At 36.0% G+C, this 21,059-nt stretch overlaps 1 protein-coding gene across 6 annotated transcripts in view; it reads left to right on the top strand.

The window, feature by feature from the left end:
* The first annotated feature begins 2,347 nt into the window (after positions 1-2,347).
* Positions 2,348-21,059, top strand: part of LOC110796219 (ATP-dependent DNA helicase SRS2-like protein At4g25120) — a 32,101-nt gene continuing 13,389 nt past the window's right edge. For 2 of the 6 annotated variants that reach the window (XR_008920560.1, XM_056827996.1), the window contains exons 1-24: positions 2,350-2,704; positions 3,258-3,933; positions 4,543-4,584; positions 4,698-4,861; positions 6,934-7,129; positions 10,369-10,425; positions 10,529-10,634; positions 10,721-10,854; positions 11,092-11,166; positions 11,287-11,412; positions 11,534-11,665; positions 11,753-11,836; positions 13,960-14,073; positions 14,233-14,333; positions 14,451-14,517; positions 14,819-14,869; positions 14,959-15,036; positions 15,165-15,374; positions 15,587-15,625; positions 16,642-16,713; positions 17,159-17,245; positions 17,325-17,381; positions 20,198-20,394; positions 20,509-20,602. Coding sequence is in view for 5 of the 6 variants with exons in the window: in XM_056827996.1 (XP_056683974.1) it covers positions 2,544-2,704; positions 3,258-3,933; positions 4,543-4,584; positions 4,698-4,861; positions 6,934-7,129; positions 10,369-10,425; positions 10,529-10,634; positions 10,721-10,854; positions 11,092-11,166; positions 11,287-11,412; positions 11,534-11,665; positions 11,753-11,836; positions 13,960-14,073; positions 14,233-14,333; positions 14,451-14,517; positions 14,819-14,869; positions 14,959-15,036; positions 15,165-15,374; positions 15,587-15,625; positions 16,642-16,713; positions 17,159-17,245; positions 17,325-17,381; positions 20,198-20,394; positions 20,509-20,602 (3,120 nt within the window). In the remaining variant the exon portion in view is untranslated. Of the gene's footprint in view, positions 2,705-3,257; positions 3,934-4,542; positions 4,585-4,697; positions 4,862-6,933; positions 7,130-10,368; positions 10,426-10,528; positions 10,635-10,720; positions 10,855-11,091; positions 11,167-11,286; positions 11,413-11,533; positions 11,666-11,752; positions 11,837-13,959; positions 14,074-14,232; positions 14,334-14,450; positions 14,518-14,818; positions 14,870-14,958; positions 15,037-15,164; positions 15,375-15,586; positions 15,626-16,641; positions 16,714-17,158; positions 17,246-17,324; positions 17,382-20,197; positions 20,395-20,508; positions 20,603-21,059 lie in introns of all 6 variants that reach the window. The other 4 variants (XM_022001252.2, XM_022001251.2, XM_056827997.1 and 1 more) reach the window with 3 other exon arrangements.

Below are 21,059 nucleotides of genomic sequence, written 5' to 3'. Positions count from 1 at the left end.
GTCAACATAACAATCAAAAAAACTGTTAATGCTTTCAACCCGTTGTGTCGTCTTCATTCCAGCCCAAAATAAATGCTTTAAATAAGCAGGTACCCACATATGCCTTTCCTCGTACATATCTACACACACCCACCATAACTAAAATGCATCAGTTCATATCATTCATTTCAAGACAATCAATTCAAATTTCACTAAAACAAGACAATATTAATACTGTCCATTCTTATTTTAGCCAGACCAGAACTAAGGTTGTGTGGGGAGGTCAGATTGATCAGGTGAACATCAGATTGATCGGATCAGTCTGGTCAATCTGTTGAGTGCATTTCAGATTGATCGGTTGCATTTCATTTTAACATAACAATTTCACAATAAATAAATTCAAGTTTGCCAAAGCATATACTTATGTTTCTCAAAATGTAATAAACAAAAAAGGGTGCCAAGCATACTTATGTTTATCATAATGTGATAACAAAACATGAATGCACGCATAACAAAATCAGACTTCAGCGTCAGCTTATATGCACGCATAACAAAATCAGACTACGAGCATCAACCCAAAGAACATCTAGCAAGCGCCCATCCTCAGCTTGCCTAAACACGTGAAAAATTCAGGATTATCGTCTTTCATCTTCTCAAAGTAAGTAAACATCGCCCTAGCATCTCCCCCTTTCGACTTTTCCTTTCTCAGCTTAGCAGCATAATCCTGAAGATCCTTCTGCGAAAAGGGCATGTGCGCTTTACCATTCCTCTTCGTTGACATCAAATTATACACTTGGTTTGGCCGCAACCCAGCCTTCCTGCACACCTCAAATTCCTGACCAACGTGCGGATTATCTTCAATGAAATGCTTTCGGAAGGCAGCAATTGTTCGGGACTTACCCGGGGTTGTGTGGTGATTTGCATGTCCCATGACTGATCTGCGTATAACCCACTGCCCTATCTCATTTACACTAGCAAATACATGAACAGGACATTCACATTTCCTAGACTTGCGTACACCACTGCCAACAAGAACCATCAAATCAGAACCTTCATCACAACTAACCTTCCGCTTCCTTTCCGGTAGACCATAGCACTCACATGTCCACATAAAATTACGCTTCTGTTTAACTACTACTCCAATTTCAGAACCATCATGTGACAAGCTACTGCTAGTACATTTCTTCAACGAACCACAACGACGGACAAAACAAAATCCCTTTTGCCTCCCATACGCCTTCAGATGAGTATCAATCCCCTCCCAATCAGGGAAAACCATACCCTGCTTCACTTCGGGCACTTCCTCTTCCTCCCCATACGAAGTCACTACCAAGTTCTTGGAGGGAGTTTTGAAACCATCACCCCCATCCTAAATTTAAAACCACATACATAAATATCCATTGAAAATGAAGAACAACAACTGGTCATTTTTGCATTTTCATGTACATTATATGGCAAATTAAATTTCACTTGCATAATAAAGATTAAACGGGTTCATAATTCCAATAACATCAACTTATATACCAACTACGATCAATCATTAATAATAAATAAAAATCAGAGTATTAATTAAATAACATTACATAATTAGTATTCAATAAACATATTTATTATTCAATAAACAGGGGTGTTATTGAATAAATTTCATTAATTCCCTCCTGATAAAACACAAAATTCCTACAATTTCGTCTGTTCTAACCACATCACTACAGCAAATTAACAAGAACCTAGAAATCAGAGCACAATATTCATAACTACCATTTATTCGGTCCGAATCAAATAATATTTTTCGTGAATTTCTTAAATTCATACCAAATAACTACAACATTCAAATCAAAACAAAAATATCGTAGCAATCAAATCGAACAAATTAAACATATTTTACACCAAATAAAATACCACAAAACCCTAATTTTCCCAAGAATAACATTAAACAAAGCCTCCATTTACCTCAATCGGATCTTGTTCGTCATCGGAACACAGCGATTTCCACCTCCATTCATAAGGGCCATCTTGGTCGTTTAGTAAACGCCTGATTCTGGATCTATTTTCCTCGAAGTCATCTCGAGAGCATTAATCCGAGCTGTCAAATTTGTTTGTGGTTGCACTCAATTTCTCCTCAACTCTATGGTTTGTGTTTGAGGTTCATTCCTGGTTTGTGAATTGAAGAACCTGGGATGAGAGTTGGGGAAGAAAAAGACGATTTGGGGAAGAACATGACCAACTGAGACAATTTGAGAAAGCTCAACTTATTCCACGTAACCAGGTCTAACATGGCAGTGTGGCCATGTGTCTTTCACTATTCAATTTCATTTTCCCCCCAAAATCAGATCCCAATTTAATTTTCCTTTTTTTTGGGTCTGATATGTGTGGGGTTGCACATATCAGACATGTGCAGATACTTCCTCGCCGATCGTGTCCTGTGGCGATGGTTTAAAAGGGAACCATGTTTTCATAGGTTGGCGGCTTGGCGCTATGTTTTGATTTAAACTCAGAAACCAACCACCATTGCCGATGCCTTTTCTTCTTCTTCTTCTCTCTTCTACAAACCAAGCTTCATCGCCATGAACAAAGAAAACGAGTTGAATTCGCCGATTCCGCGAATTGAAGAAGATTCACTAACACCCGAACAAAGAGCTCGAATTTCCCTCAGGTTCAGAGCTGCTAAAGCCCTTCTTTCTCGCAAGAAGCCTCGCTTTTCCACTCCTCCTTCTGCCCCTCTCAAGTAAGCTTCTCTCTCCTCTTTTCGCATTTTAATCCATTTCTGTTTGCCTTCGATTGCTTCAATTCAATTTTTACTTCGTTGTTCCATTTCGTGTTAGGTTTTGTAATCGGTTTTGCTGATCAATTGTTTTATGAAAATGAACTTTTGCCCTCGGGCCGTCGATTTTAATGTAATTAGGATTCAGTGCTGGATGAATTGGATGTTAAGGAAATAAATTTTGTTTCACCATTTTATCATATAATAGTTGTGTAGAGATATTAAAGCTAGAGAAAGGGTTTGACAGTGTGAAAATGTATGGGGTTGGATGAATTCCGGTTTGCAATGCGGCTTAATGAATTGCATGATAGGGAAAATCAGTGTGTGAGGGAATTAAGGAAGTGGTTGGGATTATAAGAAGCTTCTAGATCGTGAATTGTTTTCGTTCAGTCTATGTAGCATTGTAGCTCGAGCGTTGTTCCTGTGAAAAATGCTAAGAGAAAATGATTTTATCTATGTGTTAGAAGATAGTGTAATGTGAATGTATGATTCATGTGATTTTTTTGACTTATTGTAGGACTTCAAGTAAAATCGGTAACAACTTCCCAACTTGGGCTCCTAAGGTAGAGAGGGTTCCTCTCAAGGAGATAAATTCGGTGTGTCTATCTGCATCAAGGGTATCCGAAAGAAGTGCCAGTAAATATGTTGGAGCTTCTTCAACTGTGAGTAATTTTGGGGATAGGTTATTTGATAGTTCTACTACAAGCGAGAGCAAGGGGTGCTTCAGGGATGAGGGGATATCTACTCCAGTCATTGCACAAGTGCAAAGATCTGAATTCTTTAGTATAAATCAGTGTTCCCCAGTTTCTTGTTCTCTTGACGACGATTTTGACTCTTCAATTTTTGAAGCAATTGATTTGTTGTGTGATGGGACTCATGGAAGTTCAGTTAAAAAAATTGAGAGGGGAGTAGATACCAATCAGGATCATATCCCGAACAATGAAGCTGATGATGGGAATGACTCCAATGCGAGGTCCGTATCTCATACCAAGCTTGAAATTCCACAGGGTGTTCAAGGTGATGTTTCACAACATCTCATAAGGAAAGAAAACATAACACACGCGAAGGAGTTCTCAGGCATGCCAGAATCTTATTCTAAATATTTGGAGTCACTAAATGAGGATCAATTGGACGCTGCTTCTACTGATGCCTCAACACCATTGATGGTTGTTGCTGGTCCAGGAAGTGGAAAGGTCTGTCGCAATCTTCTTCTTTTCACTTTTTTAAATTTCTCATTTCTAATTAGGTGTTCTTTCTTGTAGTTATTGTAAGCTGTCTGATTTAGGTCCCTTTTAAGAAATGTTAATTTTTTTTTTTTTTGCTATGCGAGTGTTTAATTTGGCTCTTAACATGGCCTTGTGTGATATTGTTCCTACTTGCAGTAACTCTATTTAATTAAAATTGAACTGTATGAGCTAGATAGATACGAAGTATTTATTCTCCGTTGGTTATTAAATATGTTTGTTTCCGCTCTTTGCGAATCGTCTGGTACAAATTTGAGAAAGGAGCGATTGTAAATTTGTCTTTTATCTTCTCCATGTTGTAAGGAAATTTCTTTCTTGTAGCATGCATTCTTTCCTATATTGTCTTTAAATGGTACACCTGTTCCTATAATCCTAACTTACCTTTTAACTTTCTCAATTCTCAGTATTCATTTTTTGATGACGGTTTCCTAAAATCTGTAACCTTCAAAGATAAGAACTTATTCTGGAATGTGGGAAGCATAGTTATTTGCTACCACTTTAGCTACATACTTTGTGTTTACAAATCAATTTAAATCATGTTTTTTTCCCCTGTATCAGACGTCGACTATGGTTGGACGTATATTGATGCTGCTAAATCAGGTATTGCACTCTTTTTCCCAAATTAATAGCTATGACTTATAACAGAACCGAGTCTCAAAGAAGACTGTTTGAAACGTTTATCAGCTTGCTTACTTCTTGGAGAACTTGTTTAGGGCATTGGTCCATCCCACATTCTGTCAATGACTTTCACAACAGCAGCGGCTTCTGAAATGAGAGATCGAGTTGCAGTAGTAGCTGGAAAGGAAGTTGGCAAAGCATTAACCATCAGCACCTTTCATTCATTTTCTCTGCAACTCTGCCGTGCTCATGCCGATAAGTATGTCTGAAATGCTTTTTCACATCTTTATATGGATTTCAGTGTATTTTAATAAAGTTGACAGGTTATTGAGCAGATAAAAATTTGTTAGAAATTCAAAGTACTCCACTATTATTTGTTTTAGCAAAAAGTGTAGTTACAATTTCCATTCTTCACCTGGTCACATTTCCTCCATCACCATCACCTATCCACCACCACAGTCACCTATTCACCTATTCACCACGGCACCATCACTTATCAGTTACCATCCTTCTCTTACTCCTATCGTTTTGCCTCTCTTCTCCCAAATTAGTGGATCTACCAGCACAGAAACCAATTCCATTAACAGACACCAAGAATTTTTTTAACAAGTGGTTTCAACAACAATTGTCGTAATTGCAAATCAACCCAAAAGAAATTTGAGCAATTGAATAAAGGAGAAGTATAAAGGAGAAGGAAGAGGCCACCAATAACAAATACAATTCATCGGAAAATTAATTTTGCATGGCTGGTTGCATGCTGCATCTCCTTGGGATTTTATCACCGGTAAATTAATTTTTATCATCATCAATTTTTTCGACACCGTACCTTCGGAAACGACAACCATAAACTACCTTCTAAAGCAAACCCAATCATTTTCTCTCTCCTCAATATCACCTTCCTTACTTCAATAAATTAAAACACTCAAATACACTGAACCCAAAATCACAAGTTGTCACAAGTTGTTCATAGTGGATTATTGCTGTGAGCTTGTGACCATTGACTAGTGTTTATGCGGTAGATCTTGGGTTGAGAGTGTGGTTTTGGAGGGTGTTCTAAGTTTTTCATGGTAGTTATGGGAAAAGAGAGTCCATGGTGCCTGGTGGAGGTGAGATAAAAGTCACCATTGGTGGAGAAGAAGGAAAGAGGTGACCACCAGGAAGAGAGAGAATATTTTTTTACATGGATAAGTGGTCTATTTCTACTTTCAGTAGGGGTGTTTTTGTCCGGCTAAAGTCCCATTAAATGAGCTTTTCAGCTCCACGAGAATCCGTTCAAGAAGCTACAAATTGTGGCTTCTGTTTCTGTTGTCTCCAGAAGTTGTTTTGGGCTTCTAGAGGAGCATAAGCTGTTTTCTTAAATTCACCTGTTTGGACCAATTTTTACTTTTCACTCCTAGAAACTTGCCCAGAACATACACTTACCATCCTTTGTCACTTGGGGTTGGTATTGGGTGGAAATTAAAATCTATGAAGGAAAACAAGGATGGGATGAAAATGCATTACCATGGACATTATGATGTTAATTTCTTTGCCAAATTATACTTAGATTCATTCCCATTCCTGCCATCTATTACCGGCTACCAAACAGGCTGCTAGTGTTTAGGAGAATTTAGGTATATAATATACCTATTCTTGTTTTTATAGCGAATAGTTAAGTTTCCTGAAATAGAAGACTCTATTTCCATTAAATAAATAGAAACTTTTCTAGTATGTTTATATCGAATTTGCTCAAGGAGCTTCATGGTGTAAAATTCAAGGGAAGAAATTAATACTGTTAAGGTGGTTCTTCTGTCGACTTAGAAAATGAATATTGAACTTTTCAATGCATGATATGCACAAAACAAGTTTTTGAGCCAAAATATTCAGACGTGTAACAGGTTGCATGGACGAAGTCGGATAAAGTCGAAATCTATATGCAGACATTTGCTTAAAATTGATTGAACTGATGTCCTAGGGGGAATTGCCATTTTAATAAGATAGGGTCAAGTGTTATGGTAACAAATTAGGAAATGGCATGGTTGAAAATGGATAAGTGGAATTTACGTGCTGTTAATTGAGTTTTAGAATAAATCTGGTGACCTTTTAAGTTCCTGTGAGTCATTACAATCTAAGTGATGTATTCTATGTCAATATGTTGTATGTGAAGAACTGAAGACTGGTTTTTACTGCCTTTTTGGGTTATTGGGCTGATCTGATAACATTGCTTGACTGAGCTGCTGAACAACTACTGTTTTTACCGTGTTACCATAATTCTGTAAATCCTGTCCGAAATAATGCTGGATTTTAGATGGTTCTCATCAAACTTTATTTCCTACAAAATGACCACTGCAGGTTGGGTCGCACATCAGAATTCTTAATTTATGGGCATGGGCAACAAAGAAGAGCTGTTGTTGAGGCAGTTCGTTTAACCGAAAGCAATAGTGGCATACAAAGTCTTGACAATTGTGAGAAAACGAACTCTTCCGTGGATATAAATATCAAGGATTTCAAAGAGAAGTCCCAAAAATGGCAGAAATTTGTGACTCAGGTATGTGGTCTTGTTAGCTTCTGTTTTCTTCTTTTCCATGTTATTACTTATTAGTCACCTTGAAAGTTATAACACAATGAAGCTTGTAATAGTATGCATGCATATTCTTGAATTCTATGGTCAAATGTTTTTTTTCTTCTTCTATAGTTTCATGATAGTATATAGGAGTAGTACGGTATATAATATCTTTTCTTTTTTCTTAGATTTGGTAGGTGCCTCATATATATACTGGTATTAATTTATTCTCTATATCTTACATACTGTAGATCTATTGATTGCTCATTTATATGTTAATGATAACTTTATAATATCTTTCTTTTCTCTTAAACTTAGTAGGTCGTAGGTGACTAGGTGCCCCATTTACGTACTAGTATCAATTTATTCTTTGTCCTACTTTACGCTTATCTTTTTCTTCTTAGAGTTTTAGGATATAAGAACTTGTAAAAAAATCTATTTGAAATAGTAACACGAAGTATAGAAGAAAACAAAATATTGTTTGTACTACACTACTACACAGTTTATGCAAGAATAAAAATAAATATTAGGCAAGTTATTGTGAAGCAAAAAACATAATATATCAGTGGAAGGCCTTCATGAAGGTAGCATGAATGCTTAAAGTTACTCGACTTCTTAATTAATGAGTTTCGTATAACTTAGAGAAATTCTGTATTTCTGCAAGGACAATGTCATACTTTGTATATGACTTATAAGTGTGCATGTAATCATTTATGCATCGTATTTTTACCTCATATCTTGGAGTAAATTCTTTGAGACATATAATTCCTGATATAGCTTGGAAGCCTCCACATTAAGTCTTTGGACAAAGCTAGAGCTTTAGGAGGAGGCATTATAGTTCTTGGGAAGAGGCCTTATCGTCAGTAGTATATAATTCGAGTTGAACTAAGATTGACACAAACCAAAGTGAGCATAGGATTACTGTAGTTGTCACACTTAGTATCTTGAGTGCTTTTCCCATTCTTTGAACTCTGGAGGGAGGCCTTATAGTCCGTGGTAGGAGGCGTTATAGTCAAAGGTATTTAAATCGAGTAGAGTGTAGAACTAAGATGGAGCATTTCAATCAAACTTAATGTGATGAACTGCCTATTTGGAGCAGAAATTTAATGGCATAAATTATGTTAAATTGCTTGAATGGATGAAGAACACAAAAGGGTTACAAAAGTAGTAGCTTGAGGCTACAAATCTCCAAGTTTAGTGACTTGAGGTCACCACTCTCCAAAGCCTAAGCTTTACTAATTTCTCAACATGCCTCTCATAACCTAATGTGCCCTTATTTATAACCATTCTAGTACACCTATCTAATTTGTCTTCTTTCTAATATTACTCACTACCTATTATGCCCTTCCCTTACACTTAATGTTCTTCTAGCACCACCACGCTTCCAGCCTTATCGATGAACTTCGTCGGAGTTGCTCTTCGCTACCAGGATGTTGGTGAAGAACTAAAATGTTGCATCACCTGGCCCTTCAGTTTGTGCCCGTCATTAAATGGCAGTCGCCGGTGTTTCCATTCGAACCACCGCCGTGCATCGCCGTCAAGCCCTATGATGACAACCTTCAACTTCTCTTCCTCATTCAATAGAAAAAGTTGGAAGAACTCCTCCAATTGAAGGATCCAGTCCTTGAAATTTCTACCATTGAACTCGTGAATTTGAAGCTCTTGTCAGATTTTCCGCTTTTCTTCTAGATCTGAAATTCCTCGATCTCTCTTGCTTGTGATGTAGGAGAAATCCTCTCTTATCCACATTTGCATTTGTCGTGCTGCACATTCTATGACCTCCATATTTTTTTTTGAAAATCAGAAAATCCGATCAACCCAAAACTGTACCACTCTGATACCAAGTGTGATGAACTGCCTATTTGGAGCAGAAATCTAATGGCATAAATTATGTTAAATTGCTTGAATGGATGAAGAACACAAAAAGGGTTACAAAAGTAGTAGCTTGAGGCTACAAATCTCCAAGTTTAGTGACTTGAGGTCACCACTCTCCAAAGCCTAAGCTTTACTAATTTCTCCACATGCCTCTCATAACCTAATGAGCCCTTATTTATAACCATTCTACTACACCTATCTAATTTGTCTTCTTCCTAATACTACTCACTACCTATTATGCCCTTCCCTTACACTTGATTCATTACACTTAAGTAATAAGAGGAGTGTTGTAGATGTCACATTTGACATCTTGGGTGTTTTGCATCACAAGATGATGCCCTTACCTAAGAGTAAATACAACTGGATGCCTACAAGCCTATTTGACTAGATTTTTCCTCATGGGTAGTGTGTTGAAAATCAAGCAAGTTGAATTCATTAGCTAATTCTAGCAAACATAAGGGTGTAATGGTAGAAAACATATTGCTCGTTTCAAATGCTCAAACTTTGCAAAACTCTCCCACAAGGTCGTATGGCGATTGAAACATTTTTATTATTTGAAGTACTAAAAAGTGCATTTGTAGTTGCATTTTTGACAACAGCACGAGTTAGAGGTGTTAGTATTCTGCCCAAGTCTGCCGGAAAAGATAAATAACTAAATGGATTATTGGGAAAGGTTCACAATTACTAAATTGAGATCTATTTCATATTTTTTCACTCTATTCTCGACCTTTTGTCTTTTTACTCGCACAAAATTTTGTCCCATGAGCCATTGGCATCAAGTCTTTGTAAGTCGCATGATCGATTACTATTCAACTTGAACATAGGAGCACAGGGGTTTTCTGTTTAACAAGTGAGGCTATGGTTACTTTTTTTCTCCCTTAATACCTCTTAGGCTCTTACCTTAGATCATAAGAAATTGAAGAAAAAGAATAATAAGTGAAATTTGGTCCGGAAAGATGCAATTCTTTTGCAGTGGCAAAGAGAGTGAACAAAGTTCGTTTTTATGGTAAGCGGAGAATATAGTTCCTTTTAAAATTTCATCAATATTGTTTTTCAGAATTTTCTAGTTTATGCTCCTTTTTCAAATTTTTGATTCTGTTTCTGTGCTGGTGTGCTATATTGCTCTGTCCCACAATTAAATCTGTATTTAATTTAAACTAAGATAAAACAGTTTTTATACTCATACTGATTACTGAAGAAGTGAAGAGCACTAGATAAAAGGATGATATATATGCCGTAGACGTCTGCTACATTTGAAGAAAGGCAACAAGGCAATAAAACCACCCGTACTAATAAAAGCACGTGGAATAAGTTGGTTGTACTTATTTCTTCTTCGAATTGTGATGCAGGCTAAAGCATCTGGTAAGACGCCAGATGAATGTCGTCAAAAGGGTGATCAATTTGGAGTAGGTTCACTCTTCATATCCTGAATCCGTATTATCCTTTTCCTTTTACATTTTCTCATTTCTGTCCTATAAAACATGATACTTTTGATCTCATTTGAAACAGGCTACAGTCCTGAGCAATTACAATGACATATTAAGATCTTGTAATGCTCTAGATTATCATGATTTGATCAGCTGCTCAGCTAAGCTGCTAACTGATTATCCTGAAGGTTCTTTTCATCTCTAAGAACTTGAGAGAATACGATAATAATATTCTTTTTAAACACAACTTTCTTACGTTTGGTTCTTTTCTTAGTCCTTGAGGAATGTCAAGCATCATGGAAAGCCATCATTGTAGATGAGTTTCAGGATACAAGTTCTATGCAATATGGCCTTTTGAAGCTTCTGGTATCCCATGGACAAATAACTATTGTTGGTGATGATGATCAGGTCAACTCTTCGTATATTTGTTTGCATTTTGTCCTCCCCTTTATCTCTATGAAAATAAAATCTCTCCCCCCCCCTGTGTGTGTGTGTGTGCATATTTGATTATCTGTGTTTCTCTGTGTGTAAATTGATTGGAAAGAGGGTGATATTGTAAATGAGGCCTATGGATTTCTGCACATTTATTTCCCTATTAAATTCAGACTATAATGGAATTGACACTCGTTAAATTGCTTACTGCAGTCCATTTTTAGTTTTAATGGGGCTGACATTTCTGGATTTGACTCATTTCGAAAAGATTTCCCCTGCCACAAAGAGGTTTGTCTTGCAATTTGTCACATGTAGTGTGCAACTGCAGATCAGATTTTGAATAACTGCTATAAGATTTATGGTTGTTCTGCATCTTGGAATAGACCTTAAGTGCATGTTATACTGTAGGTACGGCTAAAGAAAAACTATCGATCTACTCGCTGTATTGTTGAGGCTGCTGCTTCTCTAATTAAGAATAACGTAAACCGATGCCAACTGAAACAAGCACTTACGGATAATTCTTCTGGTTCTAAGGTAATTTATTCTCACCTAGTCACTTTTTATATGGACATGGGAAAGCCACTTCTTCAAGTGGAATTTTAAATTCTTTTTTCTTCTGTGCCTGTTGGTCTATTGATACTTGTCATATTTTCAGATAACATTAAAGGAGTGTTACACTGAGAGTGCACAATGTGCATATGTTGTAGATAAAATATTGGAAGCTGTGTTGAATTCTTCAGAAACTAAATGTTCTTTTGGAAATATTGCAATTCTTTACAGGAGGCAGGTTACGTTTATGCTATCCATGAATTTCACTTATTTCATTTTCTGCTTCATTATTTACTAAGAAGTCTTACTCCATAATTTATAACAGGTCTCAGGCAGAGTATTCCAAGCAACCTTCCGTGATAGGAAAATTCCTTTTAATGTCCATGGTGTTGCCTTCTATAGGAAAAAGGTTTGACAATGTTCAATGTTAAACTAATTTTTTTACAGAAAGTAAGGGCATCTTTCTTCTATTGTGAATGTTTGACTCAACAACTAGAACCAGGTAACATTGATGGCTAAATAAAAGGAATTTTTTGCCCACATTAACCTAAAGAATAGGTTGATGATGAAGAGTAAGGTAAAAAAAGATGAAACACTTTTTTGTCGAAATAAACATAGACAATTCTGTGACATTATGATTGCTTGAAATCAACATATATACCTATCATGCTTGTGCCAACAGGACATAACCCAGGTATGGACAAGGCATGACCGAATCAAGCTTGACTCCTCTATATACAAATCCGAAAAATAATACCACATGGAGCTGATGAGCCATTGATTACATTTCTTTTTAATAAATAAAAAAGTAGGACTCTATGTCAGGGATAAATACTCAGAATACTACATAGGAGAAGAAAATAAAGAAAAGAAATGTAAACCCGACAACATAATTTGATGGAAGATTGAGGTGATTTGTAAAGGGTGTGGAAACTAAGATCAAAACACAGTTTACCTGGTAAGGGAACATCTGAAATTCATCAAATCTAAGCCAATAGGCTGGGAGGCTAAGTTTTAAAAGGCGCGAGCCGCTCCAAGGAGCAAAAGCCCCTGGAGCTTAGGCGCAAGGCGAAGGCGCGCGCCTTACGTAGGCTAGCCGCACAACTTTTAATCACTCTTGTGGTGTTCAATTTATGTAGAAAAATCAAAATACTATTGTTGTTGCAGAGAGGTAGAAAAGTAATTACAGTAAAACTAAAGTCTTTTGTGAAAGAAAAAAAGGAGGAAAGTTGGGGGAGGGTTGGGGAAGGTTCACGTGACATTTTAATCACGCGCCTTTTGTAGGGCGCCAAGAGTTGCGCCTCACTGCACCTTAGCACAGGTGCGCCGTGGGCGAACTTTTTAAAATTAAGCTCGGAGGAACACTGGAATCTCCCAAATAAACAACCCAAAAATAAAAAGTTATTGTTACGTACGAGACAATGAGCCTAAGGGTGTAATGAGCTGAGTCTCTGGGGAGTGGGGACCTCAAGCTCGAACATGGCCAAAAATCATTTATGTTTGTTTATTTAAATAATTAGCCGAGCTTGAATATGTATTTAAACGAGCTTGTACACACATTTTTACTCGCTATACTAAAACTGACAAATGTGTATGATCAAGCCTGTTCGTTTTCATTAAAATTCTTGTTTTCTTTCATTTAAAGCTTGTTTGTTGTTCAAATTTTTTTTCATACATAATATTTTTATTCCTATTTCTAGATATAATCATACCTAGACTTTAATTTCCTCAATATAATTTGTATATAAAAAAAAAACTTCCCGTTAGAAATGAAAGGTATGAACGGAGCCGAACATCAACCAGGTTCTGCTCAGTTTAACTTTTTTAAGTAAGCTCGAGTTTTAGGATCAAGCTGAACTCGAATTATATTGATGAGCTTGAGCCTGGTTGAATGCAATAATTGAGGTTCGAGTTACAGTTCAAGTTCGAATTCTGGTGGTAACTTGTAAGAAAACAACATGTTATGATGGTCAATCTTTTTTAAAAAAAAAACTTATGTTTTTGCTATGTTCCATTCCAGATTTACGAGAGGACTGTAGCCTAGGTGATGCTTCCACAATTAATTATGAAATCTGCTTAATCCTTGAACAAGAGGCATCCCTTTGAGAATTTAGATGTATAAAGATAGGCCATGTTACACCATAGTGGTGCATCGAAGTATCCCTTCTTCCATGTTAATACACCCAAATATTTATATTTAGATGTCCCACCTAGAGGGTGGAAGGCTCAATATAATCTCAGGGGAGCATTATACTTGGCCTTGTTCCGGAATTCCATATTTATACACCAATGTGTTGCTTCCTCCTATTTGGCAAGACCTAGAGGTTTGACTGCTCATTAATACACACATAACTATGAAGACCGTGACCTAGCAGGCTAGCAGTAATTGAATTTCTCTTATCTAAAAGATTTCTTGTTTAGTCCTCAATGATGGCCATGCCTATAAATGCTTTATTATCATGCTACTATTATTACATGCTGATTGATTACATTTTGAGAATTTTGGAATTGACTATTTTCTGTTCTTGATAGGTAATAAAAGCAATCTTGGCTATGGCTAAGACAGCTTTGCCTGGGTGTGACGATTGCCCGTTTCGCCAAGCATTCAAAACTTTGTTGCCATATGACAAAGAAGAGAAAAAGAAGGTAATACTCTTAGTTTCTTTGTCTTACAGACTTACAGTATTTTTTTTCAAGGGTTTTTAATCACTTATTTATTGATTCTGGTATTGGTTATTGTTTATCTTGCCATTCATATTGATACATGCGATCCTTGTTTTGACTGTTGCGGGTATTATTCCCTAGGTTATAGAACACATTGATAAAATATCAACTATAAGGAAGTGCAGCTTTATTTCAGCTGCTTCAGACATATTTAATGCAAAGATATCGGGTACCTTCAAGAGGTTTTTATTCACACAATCTCTCTACGTATTTTTACAAATTATTTTGAAATCTACAGGTCCCTCTTATATATAGTACTTTACATTATTTAGTGCTGAGAATTTCAATTCTGTTTTTAGAACTCAACTCAGCCAAGGAAGAAAAGTGCTGCTGACACTAGAGATGATATCGAAACTTGTTTATCGGGTAAATATTTGTTTCAGCATATAGAATGAAAGCTGTTCATTTCTTTTAGAGTGCCAATGCGAAGTGAAAATTTCAGATTGACATCAGGATGTGATCTGATTTGAACTTGATTGTATGATTTGTATCCATGCTTAATCCTAGTAAGTAGTAAGTGGCCTGAAAATGTTTTCACGTGACACAAGTATCAACCTTGTGTTTTTATAGGCATTCGCTCATGCTAAGCTTATCTTTTTGGAGAGAATGTAGCACTTAGCAAGTTATCACTACCCTCAATTCTTATTTATTTGACCAATGCTTGCAGGAACAATCAATATCATCCGTCATTACATCTATTGCGAACCTCCTCCCTCAGGTTTTGTTGTACGAAGCTTTTCTTCATAAATGAAATATAATTCCAAAACTTTCACCGTTTGTTTATTGTCTGGTGATTTACTGTCTCAGAAATACCTTCTTGAACAACGGGCAGTAATTAGTGCTGATGGAGGAAAATTACTGAATGAGGACAATGACCTCAGATCTGTAAGTTTGTGCTTTATAAGGATCAAACAAAAGTTATTCCCTTTCAAAAGAGAAAACCTCTTTATTCGTTAAAAGTTAAAACTGACTTCATATATATTGATTGCTGACTGTTGTCTGCGATGTTGCAGGTTCTTCAATATTTACTAGATGATGTAACTGATTTTTTATCTTCCGAACTTGTTCCAAGACAACCTTTACTTGACAATATTGTGGAAAACAAAGGTTGCATTCATATGCTTCAGGCTTTTGTGGACTATATATCTGAAAGAGAGAAGGAAAATTTCCGTTCAAGGAGACAAGATAATCAAGATTCCGTCACACTGACTACCATTCACCAGGTTCTTCCCATGTTTTTAAGATGAGAAAAGCACGATGCCCTATTTATTTTTCACAGGTGCCATCGCTGACAAGGATGCATATAATGCAAGAGAAAGTAGTTTGCATAGTCTGCGTATCACCACCTAAATTATTTGTGATTTAGCTCCATTATGTTTGCTTGAGGAAACTAGAACCACTTACAAATTGTTTTATCCTCTTTTTTTTTTTGCAGTCAAAAGGTTTGGAATGGGACATTGTATTCATAGTGAAGGTAAATAAATATGTTCATTTTTGTGCGGGATCCGTTGGAGATGCATGTACCTTCATGAAAAAGAATGTATATGTTTAAATTGTGAATTCATTTGTCTTAATTGTCTAGAAATTTATCGTTACAAAAGTTATCCATGTATTTAGTTGATTCTCTTGTTGTTTTGTTGAAGTCCATCTATATTATTTCTAAAACTCAAGTCCATAGACTCCATACTCTAGAGTTATCTTTTTTGGGGCTTTCATTGCTTATTATTCAATATCTCTACTTTGAAATTAAGTTTTTTTCTTCTTATGAGATGTTATTATGTTAATAAGAATTTTCCAATTTAGAGAAGATCCTTGTTTTACAACTTTTTATGGCTTATTTAGAACAATACGAGTTAGCATTGCTTACAATTATGTTGATTCATTACTTCCATGGGTGGTTGTTAATTCGTTACATTCTTAGTTGATCTCTTTGCAATTAAGGCGTTCAAAGGTGGTAAATTGTTCCTGACCATTCATGGAAATTTATTATTGAAAAGATTGGGAGTAGTATGTTTTCCGTTTTCTAATTTTTTTCCCCCTCAAGGCCAAATTGTAGTTGTACATTGTTGCTTACAGACGTTTCTAAGGCCTTGTGGGGTGTAGTTCAGAAGTTCAAAACGATTTTCTTTGGTCAAATGTATGGGAGAAAGTGTGTAGTGGCACATGTCAACTTTAGAGAGGGGGTGACATGTGTCATGGACTCATGGTAGGCTTGGTACTTTGGTAGCATTTGTTTTCCTTGTGTTTTAGGAACAGTTTAGGTAGGTATCATTAACAAGCAGAAATTTGGCTGGATTGTTATCAGAATAGTTGTTCATTACATGCTTGAGCTTGAAATTTGGTTGAATCGTGCTTGATATTCCTATCAATTGTTTGGCTCGCATGTTCAATTTTTTTTTTGTTAAGTTCTTTGTCTTTTTTCCAGACAGATATGATTTCTTTTAAAAAACACATGATGTTGGTAAAAAATAATATTGTTCTGCATTCCAGGCAAATGATTCGGAAATTCCACTCTTACATGAGCATAATGGCATTGCCAAGGATAGAGGAAATTCTCTTGAGGTAGGCATTCATGTTCTTTTTAATGTGAACTTCAAAGGTTTTCCCATGTTTTTACTATGATTTTTCTTAACAAGATTCTACTCCCTCCGTCCCGGAATACTTGACCTGTTTTCCTTATCGGGCCGTCCCTTAATACTTGACCTGTTTCTAAAAATGGAAATATTCTAACAATATTATATTATTTCTCACTCCACCCCTATTAACCCACCTACCCCCTACTCCATACAAAAAATAATTAAAAATTCAACCCCTACTCTCCCCCAACCCCACCTCTTAACCCACCTCCCACTAACTACATTAAAATAATACCCCACTATCAACTACTACCTATTAAATTAAATAAGTCAATTCAAGTCCCTTAAACTCTGTGCCGGTCAAACCGGGTCGAGTATTCCGGGACGGAGGGAGTAATTGCTAAGGTTCTGGTTTGGACTACAAACTACAGGAAGAACGGCGACTATTGTATGTGGCTATGACTCGTGCTCGAAAAAAGCTTTTTATCTTGTATGTGACAGTGGACTCAAACTGGCAGGTGAGTACTGTGGAAAAGTACATTCTTGCTTTGGAGTTTCAGATTCTCAAACTTTAACAACAATAAATTTTTAACTCAGGTGCTTCATCCTTCTCGCTTTCTTCAAGAAATTCCTGCGCATCTACTAGAGGTTCAGGTATGTTTGTAATTGTTTCCTTTCTACGGGAAATTATGAGTGTTTTTTCTGTTCCTGTTGTTAGCTTTTAAGAAATATCTAGTACCTTTGCCGGCCTGTGTGTGTGTGTGGCGGATGCCAATGTTTATCTGTGCCTCTAGCCCTTTAATGTTTGAGCTATGGTGAACCATTAGCAATAATCTCTATTTTCACATTCTTGCACTTGTCCTTATTTTTGGGTTTTTCATTTTTTGTCATTACCATTCCATCCATCTGATTTTCGAATTAGAACTAGTTTTTTAGCCTGTGTGACGCACATATTTTTTTCTTAAAATTAAAAGCGTTCTTCTTTGTCTATCTAACAGGAAAGATAAAGGATGAAAATTAAAATTCCAAAACACAGGATGAGGATGGGTTTGAAGTTTGATAAAAGTTTCTGAAGTGAAATTGGAGGTGAAAATGTTGAAAGTAATTAATTGGGAAGTTAATGGTCAAAGGACATGGGAGGGGAGTAGTTGGAGGAGGAGAACTGGAGAAGGGAAGAGATAGGTAGAGAGGATTAACACATGATTTTAGAAAATATATAAAAATGAAAATACATGGAAATAACAATTGGCAAGAAAAATTTCCTGTTATAAAATATTAGTACAGATGTCCAGTTACAAAAATAGTTTAATTGATTACCTTCATTTCATACAATTTCCCATATTACTTAGCCTTAAAATGTAATTGATTTGACACTTGGTTTAACTGAAACCACACAAATTAAAATGATTTGGGGTACTTTTGACATGGGAATAAAAAAAGACAAGCTTGTGTGATATACTGATATTTAAAAGTTTGTGCAAGCTGAAAATGTGAACTGGTAATATTTACTGGGATAGAGGGAGAGGGAGTTATACGTTCTATAATTTTTTCGACTTGTTTTTATTTTTTATTTTTTTTATCATTGCTAATTCTCACCCTTCATTATCTTGCTTAAGTGTGATAATTATATTACATGAGTAAAAGGGATGTTAGGTAAGAAAAATCGTTTGAGAAGGTATTTTAGGGACAAATATAATTTTAGAGAACCAATATTGGATATGGTAACTTTATAAAACTCATGAAAGGAGTTGATTTTGTGGAAAGTTGGAAAGTAGAATTAGGAACATTCAATCATTTTATGTTTGAGTTAGCTTTTCTGTTAAGGTGATGGATTTCAGTAGCGCCAAATCTTTAGAATATTTGATAGACTAATATGTCAATACAGAGGTTTGATGTACTCTCAGACTCCATCAAGCATTGATTGAGGTGACATTATGATGTGATGCTATGTATGAAAGCGCCCCTAATTTCTGCAAATGAAGCTATATTGAATGGGAGTCAGTTTTGTCTGCATAGTTATTTGCTGTTATGTGCAGGCTTTTGAATTGATATATATGCCTAGAAAATAATTTATTTTTCTGTCATTAGAAAAGGTATAGGGGAAATGAGCACACAAGTTATGGGTACGCATGTTAGACTAGGGTATGTGCTCAAGTATTAGACTCGACTACGTAATGGAAATCTAACTTTTGTCTAAAATAAAGTGTCAACTGTCAGGGACTCAGGGGTCCATAGTTCCATACCCATGCTGGAGTATCAATGATTTGACATTGGTACTTAAGGTGAAAGGCAGAGTACGAAAAACATAGCACGCCTGCATGCCATTCAAATTAGAATAACTCAAGAACACTAAAAATAACTTATTAATCAGCTTAAGAATGTGATATCGCTTTGAAAACAGAATAAGAAACAATCAGTAGCTGGTAACAGAGGTAAATTACAATTTTACTATCACCAAGAGCTACAGAAACATTCATTGACAGAACTGCAGACTGTAAGTTATATGCCACCTTGTTTAATCTAGGTGAAAGCAATCACAGGTATACGATAAATTGCTATGTAGTATTAGGATAATCCCCACAACCCTTACTGTAATTGATTAATACTTTGGTAAGGAAAAACAGAGCAAGTATTTTGACAAATTGCATGTAAAAGTAGCGAGATACATGATAGTCCATCCAAATTAATTATTTAACTTCTATTTGAAGGAAAGCTTCAAATAAAAGTAAGTTGTTGTAGAGGGGAAAGGTGAGTCTTTAGTGATGATGACTTCTGTACTATTTGTCAGCCTTGATTTGTATAGTTTTGTGCTAGTGTCTTTTTGTAGAGAAGTATCTAAGCCAGTTTGTTTACAAGCATTGTTAGACAGATACAATTTTCTACTATGAGACGGCTGATGATAAGTACTTCCTCTTCGTTGTATTTTTAATATGGAAGGAATCATTAATGAGAAAATTATAAACAAACTAGGTGATCAGGAGTCCATCACTAGTCTATTGAAAAGAATCTCCTCCCAATCACGAGAGAGGACTAACTGTTGTAAGGCATCTAATTCTTCAAAAATTTACCTGTGTATACAAGCTGTGACAGGTCTGAAGAAGGAAAGGTCATATTTCATCTCAGGAGAGGAAGGTGAAAGGAATGCAGCAGAAAAAAAAATGCATATTTGATCTTGCCTACCTTAAACTTTGTCAGAATTCACAATTCAATTAGGTCAACTTGAAACTGAAAGACAAATATTTAATCTGTCAACTTTTGTGGAAGGCTGATTTTGGTTTATCATGCTTGTATAGGACAATGTTCTTTGTATAGTTATCTTTTCTTTTAGAAAGTAGGAAAGAGGAGAGGTCTATTTCTTGTTTGATGTTTAAGCATTTTGATACTTACTATGCTACTGCAGTCTCCTTAAGCAATTTTTCTTTGATAGAGTAACAACGTTTAGTCGCTCCATGCATGTTCCTGATTTGCAGGCTGACTTGAATTTAGCTGTAAAGGAAGTACCATCTGTCAAAATCCGGCCTGAAGTTGTGGAACTCGGGGGAGCTGTAATGGGAAATAATTCTCCTAGCTTCAAAATAGTTGAAGTGTCGGATGATACAAGAAATATAGAAGCATCCGAGGAGCTGAGAAACTTAGAATCGTTCAGTGGAAATAGTTTTTTGAAAAAGTAATTTCCCATGGGCACTTTTATCCGTTAATAGAATTGATAATTGTTAACTGATAATGATAGAGTTGATGTGAAACTTTATATTTGTGAACTTTTATCATAACTTCGTTACAGGTTTGATGTGGAGGACCGAGCACTTGTTTCACGTTTATTTCATCAATGGGCCAGGAAAAAGGCCTTTCAAGACCCCAAGAGGTTACTTGACAAGGTAATGTTTTGCAACAAGTAACTAGACTTGTCAATTCTGTTAAATAAATAAAAAGCACCATCTGCATTAGCAATCTCAGTTTGGAGGTAAAATGAAAATACAACACTTATGGAGCAATGCAAATACATTTGCAAAATTGTGGTATACAACGGTTTGGGTACTGGAAAAGAACAATGACTTATCATTCTTGGACGAACTGTTTGGTTTAGGGACTTGGTCAATTGGTGACAGTTGGATTCCAAATTGATTTTCTATATGGTGGACTTGGTCACATGATTTTGATGCTTATATTTTCCATGGTGGCGTAGACTTAATATTTCTTGCTTAGTCCTCAACTGAAGAATCTCTTGTTATTAAGTTGCTGGACAAATTTACATAGATTTCGAAGCCATAACTTATTTTAGGATGTGGGCAGGGAGGGATACCTAATGTTTTCTACTCGATGCTATAGCTTATC

Source organism: Spinacia oleracea, chromosome 5, assembly GCF_020520425.1.
Source record: "Spinacia oleracea cultivar Varoflay chromosome 5, BTI_SOV_V1, whole genome shotgun sequence".
NCBI lineage: Eukaryota > Viridiplantae > Streptophyta > Magnoliopsida > Caryophyllales > Amaranthaceae > Spinacia > Spinacia oleracea.
Note: the sequence above shows the minus strand (reverse complement) of the source record. Positions and strands in the feature narration are given on the sequence as shown.